The sequence below is a fragment of the Rhipicephalus microplus genome, chromosome 7 (genome assembly GCF_043290135.1).
Source record: "Rhipicephalus microplus isolate Deutch F79 chromosome 7, USDA_Rmic, whole genome shotgun sequence".
Lineage (NCBI taxonomy): Eukaryota > Metazoa > Arthropoda > Arachnida > Ixodida > Ixodidae > Rhipicephalus > Rhipicephalus microplus.
The window spans coordinates 79,769,790-79,788,934 of record NC_134706.1 but is presented as its reverse complement, the minus strand read 5'-3'; the positions used below and the strand labels follow the sequence as shown (position 1 = coordinate 79,788,934).

General features: G+C 48.1%; 1 protein-coding gene across 1 annotated transcript in view; it reads right to left on the bottom strand.

The window, feature by feature from the left end:
- Positions 1-15,851, bottom strand: part of LOC142767803 (uncharacterized) — a 150,033-nt gene extending 134,182 nt beyond the window's left edge. The window contains exon 1 of the mRNA XM_075870044.1: positions 15,527-15,851. Coding sequence (XP_075726159.1) covers positions 15,527-15,584 — 58 coding nt within the window. The 5' untranslated portion in view covers positions 15,585-15,851. The remainder of the gene's footprint in view (positions 1-15,526) is intronic.
- Between the last annotated feature and the right edge of the window lie 3,294 nt (positions 15,852-19,145).

Sequence of the window (19,145 nt, the reverse complement as noted above, 5' to 3'; positions counted from 1 at the left end):
TTTCGTAACGAGTAGAATACTCTACTCGACTCCCTACTTGCACCTACGCAAACACGAGGATGATCAACTCGAGGTCATTCACCGTAAAGTTATCAAGCGGGCTCTCGACCTCCCTATCACCACGTCCAACCAGAGACTTCTGGCCCTAGGCGTGGTGAATACCTACCGGGAACTTCGAGAAGCCCACCTCGTTAACCAATACACGCGCCTTGCACAGACCCATTCCGGTCGCCGCCTCTTGGACCGAATACACATCAAACACGATTACTATATTGAGGAAAGGGTGAGAGTGCCAGAACCTTGGAGACGCGCCCTCCGGGTCCGACCCCTTCCCCGCATTATGTCCAAAGAAAACCACAGTGGTCGCCGCCAGGCGCGCGCGGAAGCGTTGCAGCGACACTTTGGTCAAGAGGAACACGTGTGCTACGTGGACGTTGCCGGCCCGCACCATGGGGGGTGGTATACTGCCGCAGTCATACACAACGCAAACACCGTAAACGGGCTCACTTTCAAAGCCTACAGCGCAACACACGCGGAGGAGGTTGCCATCGCTCTGGCTCTCACCTATCCCTCTTCTAAACATATCATCACCGACTCACGAGGGGCCTGTCGGAACTATCAGCTAGGGTGGGCTTCACCGCTTGCTCAGCGCATACTGGAACCTAGCTGCCGATACGTTAATCCAACTCCGCGAAATCTGGTTTGGGCACCCGGTCACCAAGGACTCAGGGGTAACGAACAGGCCGATCAGGCCGCCCGCGCACTCTCTTCCCGGGCTATCTCCCTGTCTTTGGAAGCCTACTCGCAATCAGACAATTCGGCCCTTTCATTCAAAGATATTACCAATTACTACAAGGAGGAGCACCGGCGCTATCCAGACCCTTGTAAGGGACTGCATCGCGCTGACGAGCGCCTCCTTTTAAAACTGTTTACCAATACTGTACTGTGCCCGGCGGTGCTAAAACATTTCAATTCATCCTTTGATGGCACGTGCCAGTTCTGTGGTGAGGTGGCTGACACCTTTCACATCGTCTGGGCGTGCCAGTCTAATCCATCTATCCCCCCCAACCCCAATCCCACGAGAGAGGACTGGGAGGCGGCCCTGCTCGGCTGTCAAGACCTGAAGGCCCAAGAGGCTCTGGTTCAACGTGCGCGAGCGGCGTTGCTTGCCAATGGAGCCCCGGAATAGGGGTTCCACCTAGTGCTGTGAGGGTAGGAGGCCAATAAGGCCCCAACCCAATCACCTCTCTGTAACCATTTAATGGTTATTAAATGTTTTCACCACCACCCACCAGGCAGCCTTCAACCCATCTGACCTAATTTGCCTTCAGAGAGCGGAAAAGTGTAAAATGCCCATTCAGCATTTCTGCTTTTAGAACAGTCCAGACTTTCCAGAAGTTGCAACATTGGTCCGAAAAGACCTAGCCATTACTATCACCAAAGCATCTGGGGCAGAAATCTAACATCAAATGGTTACAAACTGGACAGTCAAGAAGGGGCGCCCTAAATGCCTCATAACTAACGTATAGAGTCCCTCTCGAGATCATACAACCCATTTCTCTGCAATTCTAAAACTAGTGTCTACGTTCATCTCAACGAAAAATCGCTTAATTTTCCTCAGGCGCTTCCATGTCTGGCATTATCAATGGGAGCATGACCGAGACACAATTCAGGTTTTCAACCTACTAAGCGAGACCCAGTCCCAGAAACTCTTGCTATAACACAGCCAAGCATTCCTACCCGAATGCGAATGGAGAACAGCATTGCACAACCCACCATGCCTGACCTTACCTTTCTCAACATTGAGAAGGTGTAACTTGGCGTTACCAGGAGGAGACACTAGGTAGTGATAATCACCTCCTATTTATATCTATAAACAATGCCAAGGTTCGACAACCTCTAGGGGAAGCCCAACTCACAGATTGGCAGAAGTTCAAAGAATGCCAGCAACTAGTTGCCTCCTCGCCACCAGCCACTACACAAAGTTGGACAACGTTCCTTTGGGAAATCCACGCTGCCACAACAAAAGGGATTCGATAAAAGAGGTGATTGGGCTAGTTGGTTAATGGGAATCAACATATTTGCACAGCGCAAGACTACAAGTAGTTACGACGTAACTACAGAAGAAGAGACCGCAGCGCTCTTTCTGTCCTTGTCTCTTCTTCTGTAGTTACGTCATAACTACTCGTAGTCTTGCACTGTGCAAGTATGTTGATTCCCAAGGTGGATTCAGACCACACCGAAAACACTGGCAATAGACAGCCATTTTTCTCACCTCTGGGATGCTCGAATAAGCCTCACAAATTTCTGGAAACCGCAGTGTCACAATCACCAACTAAGACGCACAATAGCTGTGCTAGCGGAAAAGGCTAACAAGTATGCAAAAGGGCTAAATACCCAAAACTGGCACACTTTCTGCGACTCTCTCGGCGGAACTCTTTGGACAAAGAAAACTTGGGCCATTTTTCACTGCATGTTAGACCTAACCAGCACGTGCACTGAGACAGCAAATGTCATGCGATGAGTTATTGTCAAATACCAAGGCTCGGAGGTGGAACTTATCGAACACATCAAAAACTTCTACACCTGGCAGGAGCAGACAGCCTTACCCGTTTCGCAATAATATCAGGGAAAGGATAACTCTAGCTTGGATGCCCCGATCATATTCCCCGAGCTCTATGCAGCAGCCTAGATGGATACTTTCACGGAGAACACAGCACCCATAACGGATCAAGTCACGAACGCTATGCTACGCAACCTCAGTGACACTACACTAAAAAAGCTATGTCAAGCATTTATTTGCAAACTTTTGTGTCTTTAAGCGTATCTATCTATCTATCTATCTATCTATCTTTATATCTATCTATCTATCTATCTATCTTTCTATCTATCTATCTATTTATCTTTTTATCTATCTATCTATCTATTTTTCTATCTATCTATCTATCAATCTATCTATCTAGCCGCTTACGACATTTAGTTCTCCTGGCCGTTTCAATAGTCGTATCGATACCAAAATTAGTATGGCATAACATGACTGTATGATGAGCATTAGTGACTAGTCATAACCTCAAAATCGTCACATGTATGTCATGAATATAATAATTTAAATTTCGGGGTCTCGCTGTTCTTGCGGCGGTTTTGTTCAGATGACAAGTTTGCGAACTGGTATCGTATGACATGACTGCATGGCGAACACAACCGACAGACCCTAACATAAAAATCACGACATGCGTGTCATGTAACAACATCACTACACGCCACGCTCATGATGCGCTCGCGCCCGTTCGCTAGCTTCGCATATACCAAACTTAGTATTACGGGACATGCATGGATGACGTATATATGTATGACTGGTGGAAACATGATAATTATGAGATGCGTGTCGTGTAACAACATGCCTACATGGCACGGTCATGATGCGTTCGTGGTCATTTCAATAGCTTCACCTGTACCAAATTCAGTATTGCGGGACGTGGATGGATGACGATGGTATGTGACGGGTGCAATCAACTACATGCTACGCTCAAGATGGGCTCGCGGCCGTTTCGCTAGTTTCACATGTACCGAACTTGGTATTACGTGGCGCGAACGGATGAAATAAGTAAACGACACGTCCAAACATCATAATCATGACATGCGCGTCATGTAACAACATGACTACATGACACACTCATGATGCACTCGCGGCCGTTTCACTAGCTTTACAAATGATAAATTTGGCATTACATCACGTGAATAGACGACGAAGGTATGTGACTGGTACAAACATGGATTGGATTGGATAAACTTTTATTCGGTCCTCGCAAACACAGATCACTGTGTTGCGGGCAGCTCCCACGTGGGGACTGAGATGCCAAGCTCCTCAGCCGCCTCGCGGGCTTGGTGGACAGCCCAGAGCTGATCTGCCAAGGATGAGCTGCGGATTGCCGCCTCCCATCTGGCAGAGGTGATGTGCGATAAATGAGCGAATTTGGTGCACTGCCAGAGCATTTGTTCTAATGAAGCTATTTCCCCACAATGTGGACAAAGATTACTTGGGTATAGGTCAGGGTACATGATGTGTAACATTTTCAAAGTAGGGTACACCCGCATTTGCAAAAGCCTTAATGTGAGTGCTTGGGGCCGGGTTAGATTTTTGTGAGGTGGAGGGAAAATCCTTCAAGACAGGTAGAAATGTTTAGCGAGCTCGTTATATGTTGTAAGAATTTCCCAGTTATCACCTTCACCGGTAGAACGCATCCCCGGGGAGGCGCGGTTGGAGAGTTCTCGCACCGCCTCGTGTGCTGCTTCGTTGAGATTGGGAGGGGAATCGTTGATTTGTCCAAGGTGAGCTGGGAACCAACTCAGAAAATGATGTGTTATGTTCTTGCCTTGCAGTATTTTCAGCGTTTGTTCACAGACCGTCCCCTTGGCGAACGCCCGTTGTGCTGCCATGGAATCACTGTAGACGACTTCAATGTTATCCCTCTTGAGGGCTAAGGCGATGGCCACTTGTTCCGCAATGATTGGATCTTTCGTCCTGACCGTCGCTGAGTTGACGACATGGCCAGCCCCATCGACTACCACTGCCACAAACGCTTTCCCATTGGCGTAGGAAGCCGCGTCAACAAATACGACCCCTCGTTCCTCGTTTGAGACTTGACGAAGTATAGTCCTGGCCCTCGCTACTCTTCTTCCGACGTTGTGTTCCGGATCATGTTTCTCGGTATAGGAGATACCGTGATAGTCTCCCTGATGTTGTCAGGGATGTCATTGTAATTGCGTCTGATTGCTATTGGGTGTTGGCCCAACTCCTGCAGGATCATTCTCCCCGACCTTGTAGTAGATAACCTTGCAAACTGTGCTCTCTCTTGGGCTTCTGCTATTTCTTCGAGCGTGTTGTGTATGCCAAGCTCAAGCAGACGCTCGGTGCTGGTATGTATGGGCAGGCCCAGGACCTTCTTGATAACTTTCCTGAGGAACACATTCAGTGTCTCGGACTCTGCTCTTGACCAGTTGTGCATTGCTGCCTCGTATGTGAAGTGACTTAGAACAAACGCATGCATCAACCTGATGAGGTTGTCTTCCTTGATCCCATTTCTTTTGTTGGCCACTCTGCGTATGAGGTGCACCGCACTGTCTGTTTTCCGAGTTAACTTGGCTATAGATTTGCTGTTGGCGCCGGTAGACTCTATCAGCATTCCCAGGACTTTGATGGAGTCGACCCTCTGGATGGCATCCCCTTGATTTGCACGGAGGTGGATATCTATCTGGTTTAACGGCTTCCATCCCCTGGGCTTCGGTCCCCGGCGTGCAGTCCGATAAAGCAAAAGTTCTGACTTACTCGAGGAGCACTTGAGCCCGGAAGGGCGAAGGTAGTCTTCTACGGTGTCAATCGCCTCTTGCAGAGCGCTCTCAATCTGCCCCTCGCTTCCACCTGTGCACCAGATGATAATGTCATCTGCGTAGATGCTGTGCTTCAATCCTTCAATGCTCGATAATTTCTTTGACAATCGAATCATGGCAATGTTGAACAGCATTGGTGAAATCACTGCCCCTTGGGGCGTGCCGCTTGCTTCTAGTTCGATTGCTGCGGTCTCGATATCTGCAATCTTCATCACGGCTTTCCGATCTGTAGGAAAGGACCATACGTAGTCATAGAAGGCTTTCCCTAGACCAAGCTTGGAAATTGCTTCGAGTATGAATGAGTGGTGGATGTTGTCAAACGCTTTTTCTAGATCTAGGCACAGAATGGCTCTCACGTCTCTGGTTTCATTGTCAATGACCTGGTGTTTGATAAGCTTCAATGCATCTTGTGTGGATAGCCCTGCCCTGAATCCAACCATATTGTGTGTATATATGTCGTTATCTTCCAAGTACTTGTTTATCCTGTGCAGTATGGCATGTTCTGCGACCTTGCCGATACATGATGTCAAGGATATTGGCCTCATGTTGTCCAAATTAGGGGGCTTTCCTGGCTTAGGAATAAGGATCGTGCTGGCCAGCTTCCACTGCTCTGGCACCCTGCCTTCTTTCCATGCTGAATTGATCATATCCCTCAGGGTTTCAATTGAATCGTCATCAAGGTTACGCAGGGCCTTGTTTGATATACCGTCCGGGCCAGGGGCCGACCTGCCGTTGAGATCATGGAAGGCTCTTCTGATCTCCTCGATGTTAAAGTCGCCCTCAAGACCTGGATTTTGCGTGCCCTGGTACTGTCTACTTGGTTGTGCCAATCCTCTTTTGATAGGGAGGTATTTATGCACGAGCTGCTGGACAACTTGCTGTTCTGAAGAGCGCCCTATCTCTTTATGCAAAATTCGAGCGATATCATGCCTTTGATTTGTTTTGGTGGTGTTTTCGTTGAGGAGATGCTTTAACATATTCCATGTCTTGCCATTGCGCATCTGACCATCGACGGAGTTGCAGATTTTGTCCCATTGCTGCCTCGATAGTGCACGACAATGTTCCTCGACTGATCTGTTTACCTCAGATATCTTCTTCCTCAGTCTTCGGTTCAGGCGCTGACCCTTCCAACGGTTCAGTAGTGCTTGCTTTGCCTCAAGAAGATGAGCGAGCCGGCTATCCATTCTTTCATCCGGAAAATCTGTGGTAATGGCGGAGAAGACGGATTTGATGTCATCTTTAATCTGTTTGACCCACTGCTCCAAGCCTTGTCTGTGGCCATCTTCTTCCCTTTTCATCCTTATCTTCCTGAACTTTTCCCAGTCTGTGAAGTGGAATTCTCTTTGCTTTTTACGCTCCACGGAGAAGGTAGTGGCAAGAATGCAGTGGTCACTCCCTAGGTCTACAGCAAGGTTCATCCACTGGGCCTTCTTGATGTTCCTTACAAATATAAGGTCAGGGGTGGAATCCCTGCAGCAAGATGTACCAAGCCTTGTTGGTAGGCTGAGGTCTGTGATTAGGGTGAGATCAAGTTCACTGGCACTTTGCCAAAGTCGATTTCTTTTCCCAGTGTTGTACTTGTAACCCCATGTATGATGAGGGGCGTTGAAATCACCTGCTATGACGAGTGGACATTCCCCGGCGATATTAACAGCTTTCTTTAGAACCGTCTTGAACCCTTGCTTTTGTTCCTTTGGACTGCTGTATATATTCAGAATGAAAATGCTCTGACGGTTGCTGGTACCCGGCACGATCTCTACCAAGACGTGTTGCAACCGGCCTGCTTCTATCTTGAGGTCGTGGGTTACGTGCGTTAGTTTGTTGCATACGAAGGTGCAGACTCCCCTCCCTTCGGTATCGCCTATTACAGGCCGGAATCCAGGCAACGTTGATGGATTTGTGGGGTTTAACGTCCCAAGTCCAGGCAACGTTGCTTGCGGTGAAAGGGTCTCTTGTAATAATATAATATGAGGCTTTTCTTGGCTGCTCCTGATATACTGCTGCAGGGTTGCCTTCTTTTTAAGGTAACCTCTACAGTTCCATTGCCAGATACGAAATGCTTCACGTAGCGCTGCCATCATGGTTATTACATGGGCGGCCAGAGCCTGATGCTGCACCTGCCGACAGGTTTGGTACCACTAGTATTGGTGGCCGAAGGGGTGAGCTTGGTGCATGAGGAGGCCTTGCTGTGTTGTGCAGATATGCTTCGACCTTTGTGATGCGCAAAGTCATATGCTCTTCCAGTGCCACCACGCTAGATTGTAGCCTACCCATCTGCTCGCTAAGATTGGCTACTACTTGGCTGAGCGTGTCAAACACCTCTTTCATATCTGACATGGTCGTTTGGCTGGCTTCCACGTGTTCTGCCATGACTGCCCTCTTTTTCGTGGTTCTCGAGTCCCCCACGTTTTCACCCACAGGGACATCAACTGGCTGAGGCATTGGCTGTGAAGATTGCGCGCTGGTTAGCTTAGTGAGAAGAATTTTTATTTCCTTTAACTCAGCTGATAGCCTCTCATTCGATTTTGTAAGTCTCGCGTTTTCTTGCTCTAGCTGTGCAATTCTATCATGCTTTGGCAGCTTACCTGTCATCACCTCTGCCCCGCCGTTGCGCACTCGCTCAGCCCAGCTGCCTTTCGATGTAACTGCAGGCGTCCTCCCCGGGTATGAAGCCGTGATCTCGAACTGAACGCCAGGCAGCTGGCCATTCGGGTGCCGCCCAGGCTGATCCCGGCCCTGATGGTGACCTTGAGAACTCGAGCACCCCCGTGATTGGGAGCGGGCCTTGGGTCTAGAACCTCTTCTGGAACGCGACCTCTCCCTGGAGTGGGGCCGCCTTTCCTGTTCTTGTGTAGTCTGGATGCTCTGGGTCCCGTAGGCTGGAATAAGCTGCTTGTCATTGTAGCTGGACTCGATGTGATTGATGCGTCTCGGGCTTCTGCGGCTGCTCGCGATCTTTCCCAACGTCTGCGTCTGACGACGTATGGCACTAAGAACCTGTTCTTGCACTCCTTGTCTGCCGTGGTATGGTGACCGTCGCACAGCCTGCATCTTGGATTGCACTGGTGCAGGCTATCTGGGTTCTCGATCTCGCAGCCTCTGCAGATTGTTTCAGCTGGGTTCGGACAGACGTCAGACCGATGTCCCAGCTTTCCACAGACGTAACAAATATCGATGTTCTTGCGGTAGAGGGAGCACTGCAAAAGTGAAGGTCCATATCTCACGAATCTGGGCACCTTGTGTCCATCGAACGCTATGATGATTGTCCCGGTGTCCTTGATTCTCTTCGCCTGCAGCGCGAGCGGGTTGTTCGCGTTTACAATCTTTCGGGTCAAAATGTCCTGAGTATCGCTTACGGGGATCCCGCGAATCACTCCTTTACAAGTATCATGGGGTGCCGCGGCGTACGCGCTAACCTCGAAAACTTTGCCTCCAATGTCAATTTGCTTGACCTTGAGGTATCTTGAAGCTCTGTCTTGGTCCGGAGTGCTTGCCACCATAATGTTCTGCTGCAAGTTGGAACAGATGATGTCCTGCATGGCCTCTTTCTCTTTGATGCCGGCCGCCAGTACTATCGCGTCTGACACGGCTCCGGTGCCAATTCACGAGATATTTAATCCTCCACGTGGTCGTAGCACAATTTTGCTGAAGTCCTTGGGTAGTGGCGGCATGCGTCCAGCTCGCACGATTGTATGCTTGGTGTCATACCTACTACGACTGGCTCGAGCGTCTCCCGCAACGCCAGCCTTGGTCGAACCCTTGGCAGCAGGAACGCCAACCGCGGCTTGCTTATTCCTTGAGCGTCTCGTTTCGGCTTCCTTCCAACCCATGTCTTCCGTGCAATCCTCTGGAGAGACGTCCTCTCCATCTACTTGGTATTTCATTCTCAGTTGCAGATCCTGGAACGCGCAGAGCGTTGAGTCGCGTTGGCGCCGGGCTGGCGCATCGGCGACAATCGCCTCCTTGGTTAGGCTTGAATCCCCCGGTGGCGTTGCCGTGTAAAAATGTCTCAAAAACGGTTTAAAAGTCCACTCACCTGCACAAAGGTGGTATCTGCTGATTTCTTGAGAACTTAGGCACAAGATGTGACTAAAAACTTGGCGACAAATTCGTGAATACCCCAGGAACGCATTCTTGAAAGCAGGAGCCGATCTTCGCGCGTTCGCACTGGTCGGCACCTAGAGCGTCCTCCTGGTACAAACATGATAATCATGAGATGCCACACTCAAGGCGCCGACACACACTGGCGCGGCGCACGTCCGTGCCGGCGTTTATTTCGTCAAATCACGCCGGCGATGCCACGCCAGGCGCCGATTTGCAGGCGCGCCCCACGTTGCCTTAGTTTGACGCATGCGCGTCTGGTGTCCCTTCGTCAAGAAGGCAGACGTGTTGCTGTCTGAATAACGTCATCGGCGCGAAATGCAGCATGTCATATTTCGCGCCGGTTGCCACCGGGCCACGCCGACGGACGCTGGTCGCTCCGGTCGCACCTGGCGTCAGGCTATATAGAGGGCTGCGCGTTGTGCTATCTTAGCGTCGCTGCAGCCAGCGTGCGCGTGCGTCGACGTTACGTAGGAGTATATTGGGCCGTTCATAAAGCGCTCATCACCGTTTCGCTAGCTTTACTTGTACCAAGTTTGACATTACGGGATGTGAATGAACGATGAACGTAAACGACACGTCCAAACATGATAATCATGACATGAAAGTCATATACGGCTTAAAATATCTCCACCTGCTAACGTTATGCTGATTTTAGAGTGAGATAACAACCTTCCTCATTTGTGCTTTGAATATCATTAATTCCCACGGTACGTAGGATCTGCCAATTTGTTTTTCAATGATACAGTCTACAAAGCTGGTGGGAGACTGCTAATTGAATGTAAGGCTGCAAATATTGTGTTCATACCAAAACCAGAAAAAACACGTGAGCTCAATAATTTGAGACCCACATCGCTCACGTCGCGCATGTGCAAGCTTTTCAAGCGTGCCATACTAACCCGACGTGAATCTTACTTCGAAGACAAATGCCTTCCTCACTGTATGTTTCGCTTCTGCAAAGGAATCCCTGCACAGGACGTATTCCTTCTTCTGAGAGATGAGGTTCTCAACCCTCCACCAGGTAGTATGGATAAAATTGTACTTGCACTCGACGTCGAAAAGGCCTTCGATAACGTCTCTCAAACCGAAATACCAAAGGAATTATGCGGCGTCAGTTGTGGGTAGAGGGTTTTTCACTATGTTCATGATTTTTTACCGACCACACGGGGCGAAAAGGACTCAGCTCAGCGTGCTCTGTGCCGTATCACCTACCGGATAAAGTTACGCCTCAAGGATTCATATTGTCCCCAATGCTCTTCAACATCGAGCTACGTAAAATGGCACTAGACATGCAGAAGGCCCAAGACCTTTGGTGCACCATATATGCGGATCATATTACGCTCTGAGAATTCAAGAGATCACACGGCCACCAAAAAGATACACTTACACGAGCCATCAACACCATTGAAGGTCACATAAACAAGCAGGTATGAAGTACACTCTAGACAAATCGGCGTGCATTCACATCACACCCAGACATACCCGTGCAGCCAGGTATCCGAAGCTGCAGCTCACTCTGCAGGGAGAGCCTATCAAGTGGGTACCCCAACGGCGCATACTTAGAATGCACATACAGGAAATTGGCAGCGTGAGCGCAACACTCTGTGCTCAGACGCACGGTCCGGAGCGTTACGGGGCTTATTCGCAGGGTTGCCCGTAGCCGAGAGGGCATGACTGAAGCAGAAACGATGCAATTAGTACGCACTTTTGTCATTAGTCGCATTACCCAGCCTTTTCAGACTACGATCCACATCAGAAATGACGCCTACAGTGCCGTTACAACCTGTAGCGACCATAGGCCGAACTTTCACGTTGCCGATTTCTGTTATGCTCCGAAGCTTTGCAGCGTGCTACAGTGCATGACATCTACGGAAAGGACATTTTTTCTAGCCCCGTCCACATTCCTCGACAGCCCACAAGGCAGTGAAAACCCTCTTGTGTTTCTTGAGGAAGACGTGTTTGTGTGAACGCCTTTGACTTGTGGTAGAGGTCTACACGTTGCAGTGAATTTACTGTTGGTCTCTCCCCTACTTACTTTTCTTCTCTTTCCTCTTTTCAACTTTTTTGTCCCCTTCCTGAATCCCCCAGTGTTGGGTAGCCAACCGGATGTCTTTTTGGTTAACCTCCCTGCCTTTCTCACTTTTCTTGCTTCCTCTTCCTTCCAGACGGCGTAGCGTCATGAAATCAAAGGAAGTAGACAAACCAATCAGAATCGCCAGTAGAGCAACACGCGACCTACCTGACAACACAAACACGATGCAGCTGCATTAATTGGGCATGGAAAACACGTACGAAGAATATGCAGTCGCTATGGTAATGGTTCAGTGTGAGTGACTGAGCAGGACTCCTCAGGGCCGTTCAGTCTTACAGATACTGCAATACCCACTATGACCACCGTTCTGCGGGCATTGGACCACGTTACTGTCATCTGAGATCCGAGAGAGGGTGCACGTGGCCCCGATCCCCCGCCACATGCACCCGGTACATCATGCGACACGGAAATGCGCCCGGGTGGCCACTTTACACACATGGTGGGATGATGGTAGAGCGTAGTGTACAGACGTTAGTGCCCACAATAGAAACACAAATATGGCCTCTGTTTTCGCTGAAGTTGTGACTAATCAGCGGCGAACAACCACTGCAGTGTCAATTCGCTAGTGCAACGGCCGAAGCCGCGGTCATAGCTGTGGCCATACGTGCTGCGTTGGCCAAGGGTGAAACGGCATTTATTCTGGCGGACTCAAAGGACGCCTGCCGTCTTTTCCTTGGTGGAGTCTTACCGGTCTGCGCATTACGCATACTGGGGACGACTATCACAATAGATTATGGTGTGACCTGGTGCCCGGTGCACTCAGGGGTTGAGAGGACTTAACTGGTGGACCGTTTGGCTCGAGGCATTACAGACCAAGTTGCAGACCACACCTTTCAAGAGGACACTTCGACACCTGGTGTGCCAAGATAAATCCTTAAACTTTAAAGACTAGGTAGACATACTAAATCCCCCTCCCCTCTCATCCTAACATTAAGAAGGGAGAAGCACGGGACTGGCGTCACCTACAAACAAACCTTTTTCGACGTTCACACAGATTACACAGAGTGTATTCTTACAGATACAGCGACACATGTCCGTGGTGCGAAGCAACACCGACATTGGGGCACATTACAATAGTGCACACAACGCCCGGAGGCTGCCATCTCGCCTCTGTTGAATAGCGTTTCCCTGAATTGATCGTGGGAGGGGGGGGGGGCTCATGTAACTGGAAATAAAAAGCCAGCCGGCGACCTTTGATCAATCGGTGAGTCACAGTATCCAGCGGAGCAGTGGAACAAGGGCACCACCCACCATAACCATAAAAACTAGCTTTCATATCAGTAAATGTTTCTTCTCTCTTCTCTTGTGACAGTCACGTCCTGTTACTAGGCCATACTTCAAACACTTAGTTTATGAAATATTTTCCAGTTTGCTATTCATCCCCTATGTAGCCTTAAGGGAATGGGCACAGTAGTGTGCGCGCCTTTTGTAGTGGGTTACCGGCTTACAACCATAGAGCCATTATGATGATCACATATTCTGACGCCCATTAGCAATTGGCGTCAGTAGCACGCATTATTACTGCAATATTTCATGTCCCTTTGTCAAGCATATATAAAGAACCCGTGTGTTTGTGAAGCATGAAAGCTACTTTCACTGCATTTTCAAGCAGAGCAAGTTCATTTCACTGTTTTCACAAACAGAGCTTCACAAAGGTACATTATCTGTCACAACCACCTTGGGAGAAAAATTGCTTTATCTGTGAAAAACCGGAAACCATACACCATGTTTTCTTACATTGTTGGGAGGGAGCATATTTTTCGGTTGTATTTCAAAGGACGTTAAAGAATCAATTACATTTTAATCCACATGGTATAAGATTTCTGCCAATAGAGGACGAATAGGGAATGCGTTTCGATTTGATTATGTTATGTGGCCTCCACTGTTTATCGCGGGGCCGTATGGCGTGTTTTTATTGGGACCAGAATGCACGGTCTGCACGAATGTGTTTCTGTGAATGTATGGTCAAGTTTGTTGAGAACTCAGGAGATTGTACCTAAGAGGTTGTCGAGGGTAGAGCCCTCGGCAGCACTTAGGGAATTTTAGTTTGTGTCGGGCTGTAACTGATTGTTTTTGTTGTGCTTGTGGTTTGATGTAGGCGCCTGTGAACAGGGAATAAAGCAAAAATATGAGGTGTGGCCATGTGGTAGAACATTCGCTTGTCATGCAAACGACCCAGGTTCGATCTCCACTCGGACTGCAGCAACCCTGGTTTGGCCCCCCTCTGCTCCAGGAATTTTTGTCATTTATTTATTCTAAGGGCATTGTTCTCGATCGTTCGGTCACGCATAAGATGACAATTTTTCGCCTTCGACCAACGACGCTGACGCCACACTTTCTGTAAAACGAGCTTTTTAAGGCTGTCGCGTTAAAACACAGCTCGCTCCATCTACCACTTCACGTTCGCATAAAAGTGTCGCCTTGATCTTATACAGTTGCACTCTAACTGATCTAATCAGAACAGTCCTCCTGCTGCTTTAGCACTGAAAACATTTGACCATGAGATGTTGATTGCGACTTACAATAAAGCGGAAGAAAGTCTTGCACACTGAGACACATTGTTGACACCGGGCCAGTACCCTTGATAATATGCGAAACGCTCTCTCTGGCGATGAAAAAAAGGCAAAGTGGATGCTTTCAGTAAGATTATTCGCGGGCACTGCTTTGTTTTCATGGGTCTAAGTGCCGTCACGGGATGTTTTTCATATTTTTGGGGTTTTCTGTATTTACAGAAAAAGGTAGCGCGCAATTATTACGCTGTTGGAAGTGGCACAGAGGGCTGACATTTCAACAAGTGCACATCAGGGTTGTTTGAAGGCCCAGTCATTACAAAACGCTCAGAAACACTCAAACATCATTTACAGCTAAACCACCATCAAAATCAGGTCTGCAGCCTAGCGTGTTACGTAACAAACGCGTAGTGGGTCTATAGTTGATTCGAAAAGGGAAGAACTATATCGCCGAGCTTACTTTGCAACCGCACTTGTGCAAGGTGGTATAACAGAATTCTGACACCCGATATCTGGCTTATAGGTGTTACTGTGCCCCGTTCACTTTACGTGCCCCGTTCACATTACGTTTTGCAATCACCTTCGCTTTTAAACGCGAAGCTCAATTGTCCTCTAACTTTACAACGACCAGAGTCTTGGTATTCCATATTATTCTGTTATGAAATACGATAGTCTTTTTTGGGGGACCTTCGACGAAACAATTTTGGTCTGTCTCTCTGTCCATCTGTACGTTTGTCTGTTTGTCCGCCCTAACGATTCCTCAAACGGCGCCAAACGGGCAACCCCATCCGAAGCGCCCACCATTTTCGCTCAAGGTTTAGCGTTTATCGTTGTGTGATTTTCAATTAAAAAAAGCAAATATTGTGCATATCTGAGGCGCCATAACAACATGTCTATGTTTTTTATATCTGCCTTTATACAGAAGAGGCACACACAAGTAACTCTTAGGACTGTAGCGTTTAACGCACTGCGCTGACAGTGCAACGCGATGCTCAAGAAGGTGTTTCCAACGCTTTGCTACGACGGCACGGTGGTAGCACCTGCCCGTCGCTTTGCATTCTACACCTTATCACCTCCGTGACCGGCGCGCATCTTTCTCCGTAGGCACACACGCCTTCGTTTTCAAAGATAACTGCCAGATGGCGCTCAAAGCCTAACGTGCCTAGATGCGCTTGTTCACCTTCGTTACACGCTCGAGGCACTCTAATGCAGCGCCTTCAAAATACCATTCACCGGTTTTCTTGCGCAGAACATCAAATAATCGTTTCGTTCACTCTCTCCCGACACAAGACAATCGTCTTTCGACGACATTTACAGTGTAACATGTAGATTCCAGCCAATTTTTTTACCACATTTCTCCAACAGAGCGTGCAAATAAAACTCCTAGGGTATAACATGACAAAGTATTAACCTATATAGCGTACAAATCACTCACCACTTATTGCGAACAAGAATACATATGTGAACAGGGAATGAAGGAAGTAGAGCCTCATTTTTTTCTGTCAGCTGGCACCGATACACGTACATGCATCCAAGTTCAGTGTTGCATTGGTTCGCACTTGCTTTATATGCACTCACTTCCAGACAAATACGTCAATGCTGCTACATCAAGGTAGCATGAACTTATATTGAAGAAACAGCAGACACAGAACACTGGATCTCTCCTCGTATGAGTGTTAGGAGTAAGTCTTTACGCGTATCCCGTTGATGCAGAAGTCATTATTGCAGAAATACAGCCTTAAGCGAACTAGAAAAAAGTCTGACTCATATCTCAATTCATTATATGCACGCGTGTTGTATCAGCTTCTCAGTCATCGAAAAGTGAAAATAAAATGAAAAATGGAAACCCTTAAGCTTCTTCTTTAGGAGTTCAACACGATGGCAATATGCTATTCATAGTTCGTACTTCAAGCACTTAGTGCATAAATTTTATTGTAAGGTCTTACTCGAGAAGTTCAAAGTGTGGATAACTACAATACAATCGATCTACTTGAACGTAGCTTGCATAAGAAGCTTCCGCATATGGCTGCATTCTGTGTTGTGCATAGCATTCATTCGTCAACGAAGTTACATGCAAGTGAAACATTTTTGAACTTGATATGCAACAAATACGTCGTATTGGGGGAATAGGCGCTTAAAGTATGCGACTTTTTTAATGTGTGACCAGATTGAAATCACTAACCCCTTATGATAATGACATGATCTGACGCATTAAAGCAATTACACTTTTGTCCCCCAATAATACTGGGATATTACATTGCCAAGGGGTCGAGACGCTGACGAAGCAGAAACGGCTTGTCCAAAAACGAAACTACCTATTCAGCCGAACTTGTGGCCGTTAAACATAAACTCAGGTTACAGCTATGCATTCTGGCACTGATGGCGAGGAAGAGAGCGCCGGCCGTCGATCAACTGCCAAGAGGTGAAATGGGTCAGTATTTATACCAGTGCTCTCAAATATTCCAACCTTATCATTTGTCGTCGCGCAAGCACTGGAATAATCTCGACTGTTCGCATATTGCCCGCAATCTTGAAAAAAACTATGTTCAATAATCAAGAACCATATGAATTATTGAGGCGCAGTTTGAGCTCGGCATTGCTGGAAAGCTTTGTGGGAAAAAATCAAATGAAACAAAAGTGAAAATCAGAAACGCGCGTGGAAATATGCTGTAATAGGAAGCTTGTATTGATGATTGAATAATATGTCGGATTTAACGTCCCAAAACCATCATATGATTATGGGAGACGCCGTAGTGGAGGGCTCCAGAAAATTAGACCAACTGGGGTATTTTAACGTGTACCGAAATCTGGGCATACAGGCTTGCAGAATTTTCGCCTTCATCACAAATCAGACAAGTGGTGGGCCCCCAACCGACGTGGTCCTTGCTTTCACTATCGCGGAGCTAGGCACATCTACCAACAGTGCACTAATCGAGAGCTGAGGCTTTGGCGTTTTTCGGCAAACTGTCCGCCTACTAGATTTGGATAGCGGCCTCCGGAAATCACGGATTTTGTTGCCCCGCAGCGCGGATCAACATCACTGCACCACTGACGTTCTGCTTCCTCACGGCGGTTCTCGCCTAACCATCGCATCTACTCGGGCGTGGTGCAGGGCTGGTAGCCTAGCCCACGTCAAGAAAACTAGCCACAGTGACCTTCGCTGGCAAGGCCGCTCAGACTGGTCATGCCCTAGGCCTCCAACCTACGCGGACTGACGATACCGACTATACTACAATGACGACTTTACCGGCTGACTAGGCAAGAGCTTCCCTCGATATTTCTGTTTTACTAGATGGGCGCGAAGTCAGTTTTAGTGGACACTGATGTTGACTATTCAAGAATTACCGAAAATGGGCTGTCCTGCTGAAGAGAGTAATGGCGCCTTGGCACCTTACGCCAATTCGTACAGCTGGCGGGCATATCTTCATACCACTCGGTATGTTCACGATGCAAGTACAAGCCTGCGGTTGCACGTTTCTTGCCAGTTTGGGCGTTCTCCGTCAGTGCTCTCGAGATCTGATTATCGGCATGGATTTTCTCAGGGAGCACGTGCTATATTTTATACTCGAGGATGCCTAGTCACGTTCTTGATCACAAACGCCACAGCAGCTGATGCGGACCCCAGCCATTTCCGAGTGTCTCTTCGTGTCATAAACGGCGCCGTCACGTTACCACACCGTGGAAGAGTCGTTGTTCAGGTGGCTTGTGACGAAGGGATGCACGGAGAAGCTGTTGTGGAAAGCATTCACTGGCTCCTGCAGTCTCAAGGTGTCTGTCTAGCGAGAAGCCTTGTTGACCTTCATGATGATCACTGCAGCGTTCTTGTCAGAAACTTCATCTACGGCCACCAGCACCTTTTCCCTGGAACTGTCATTGCCCACACCAACCCAGTCGCCAATGTCACGGAATGTATTCATTCCGAAGTTATTGGCACTGCTGAAAAACTCTTCGCAGCGTCGCGATCAGTCCAACGCTTTCTGAAGTGAACAAGCAGCGTTTCAGCGGGCTGAAATTCCACACGTGCTGTGCAAGATACATCAAACAAGGATAACAAAACACCGTATTATCACCTATGACGACGCGTGCCCCATACGGCAGCTGTCCCATTGTTTTTCTCCAACCGAATGGCACGAAATTGAAACACAAGTCAATAAAATGCTTGACAATGTATTTGTGCAGCTTTAAGCAGCCCTGATCATCAGCGGTGACCATTGTCTAAAAAAATGGCACCCTTCAACTACACGAAGTTGAACAATGTCCTAAAGAAAGACGTGTACCCGTTGCCCAGATTTGATGATATTTTAGACAGGCTGTGGCGTGCGAAGTACTTTTTTTCCATCAGCTTGAAGAGTTGTTATTGCCAAATGGAGGTTGACGAACGTGACCGAAAAAAAACGTTTTTTTTTTACTCCGTATGGCCTTTATGAATTCAGAGTGCTTTCTTTCGACCTATGTATCGCTCCAGTCACATTCCAGAAAATAATGAATGCCGCCGTGGCTGACCTTATGTGAAAAGGTGTCTCGTCTACTTCGATGACGTCGTTGTCTTCTTGCCAACAATGAACGAGCATCTTCGCCCCTTTCGACATGTACTCGAAGCCATTTGATCAGCTGATCTCACTATCAAGCCTGATAAATGTCATTTCAGCTTCGGAGAACTATTCCTTGGTCAAGTCGTGAGCGCCGCTGATGATTGGCCTGATCCTGACAAGACTGCTGCCGTCGGCACTTTTCCAGCTCCAGCTGTCAACAAAAGTCTTCGACTATTTCTGGGTCCTTGTGCGTATTACCGGTGTTTTATTGGAAATTTTCCAAGATTGCCGAGCGAACATTATGCCTCATGCGTGACCACATCATTTATTTGGACTGACCAACAGCAGACTACCTTTGGTGAACTAAAACATCGGCTATCTTCTCCTCCTGCACTCATTTCGAGGAAGATGCTGACAACAGACGTTGGTGCTGATGCCAGCAATATTGGTCTTGGAGCTATCTTGGTACAAAGACAAGACGAGACTGAACGGGTCGTAGCCTGCGCAATCCGCCCTCTGCCT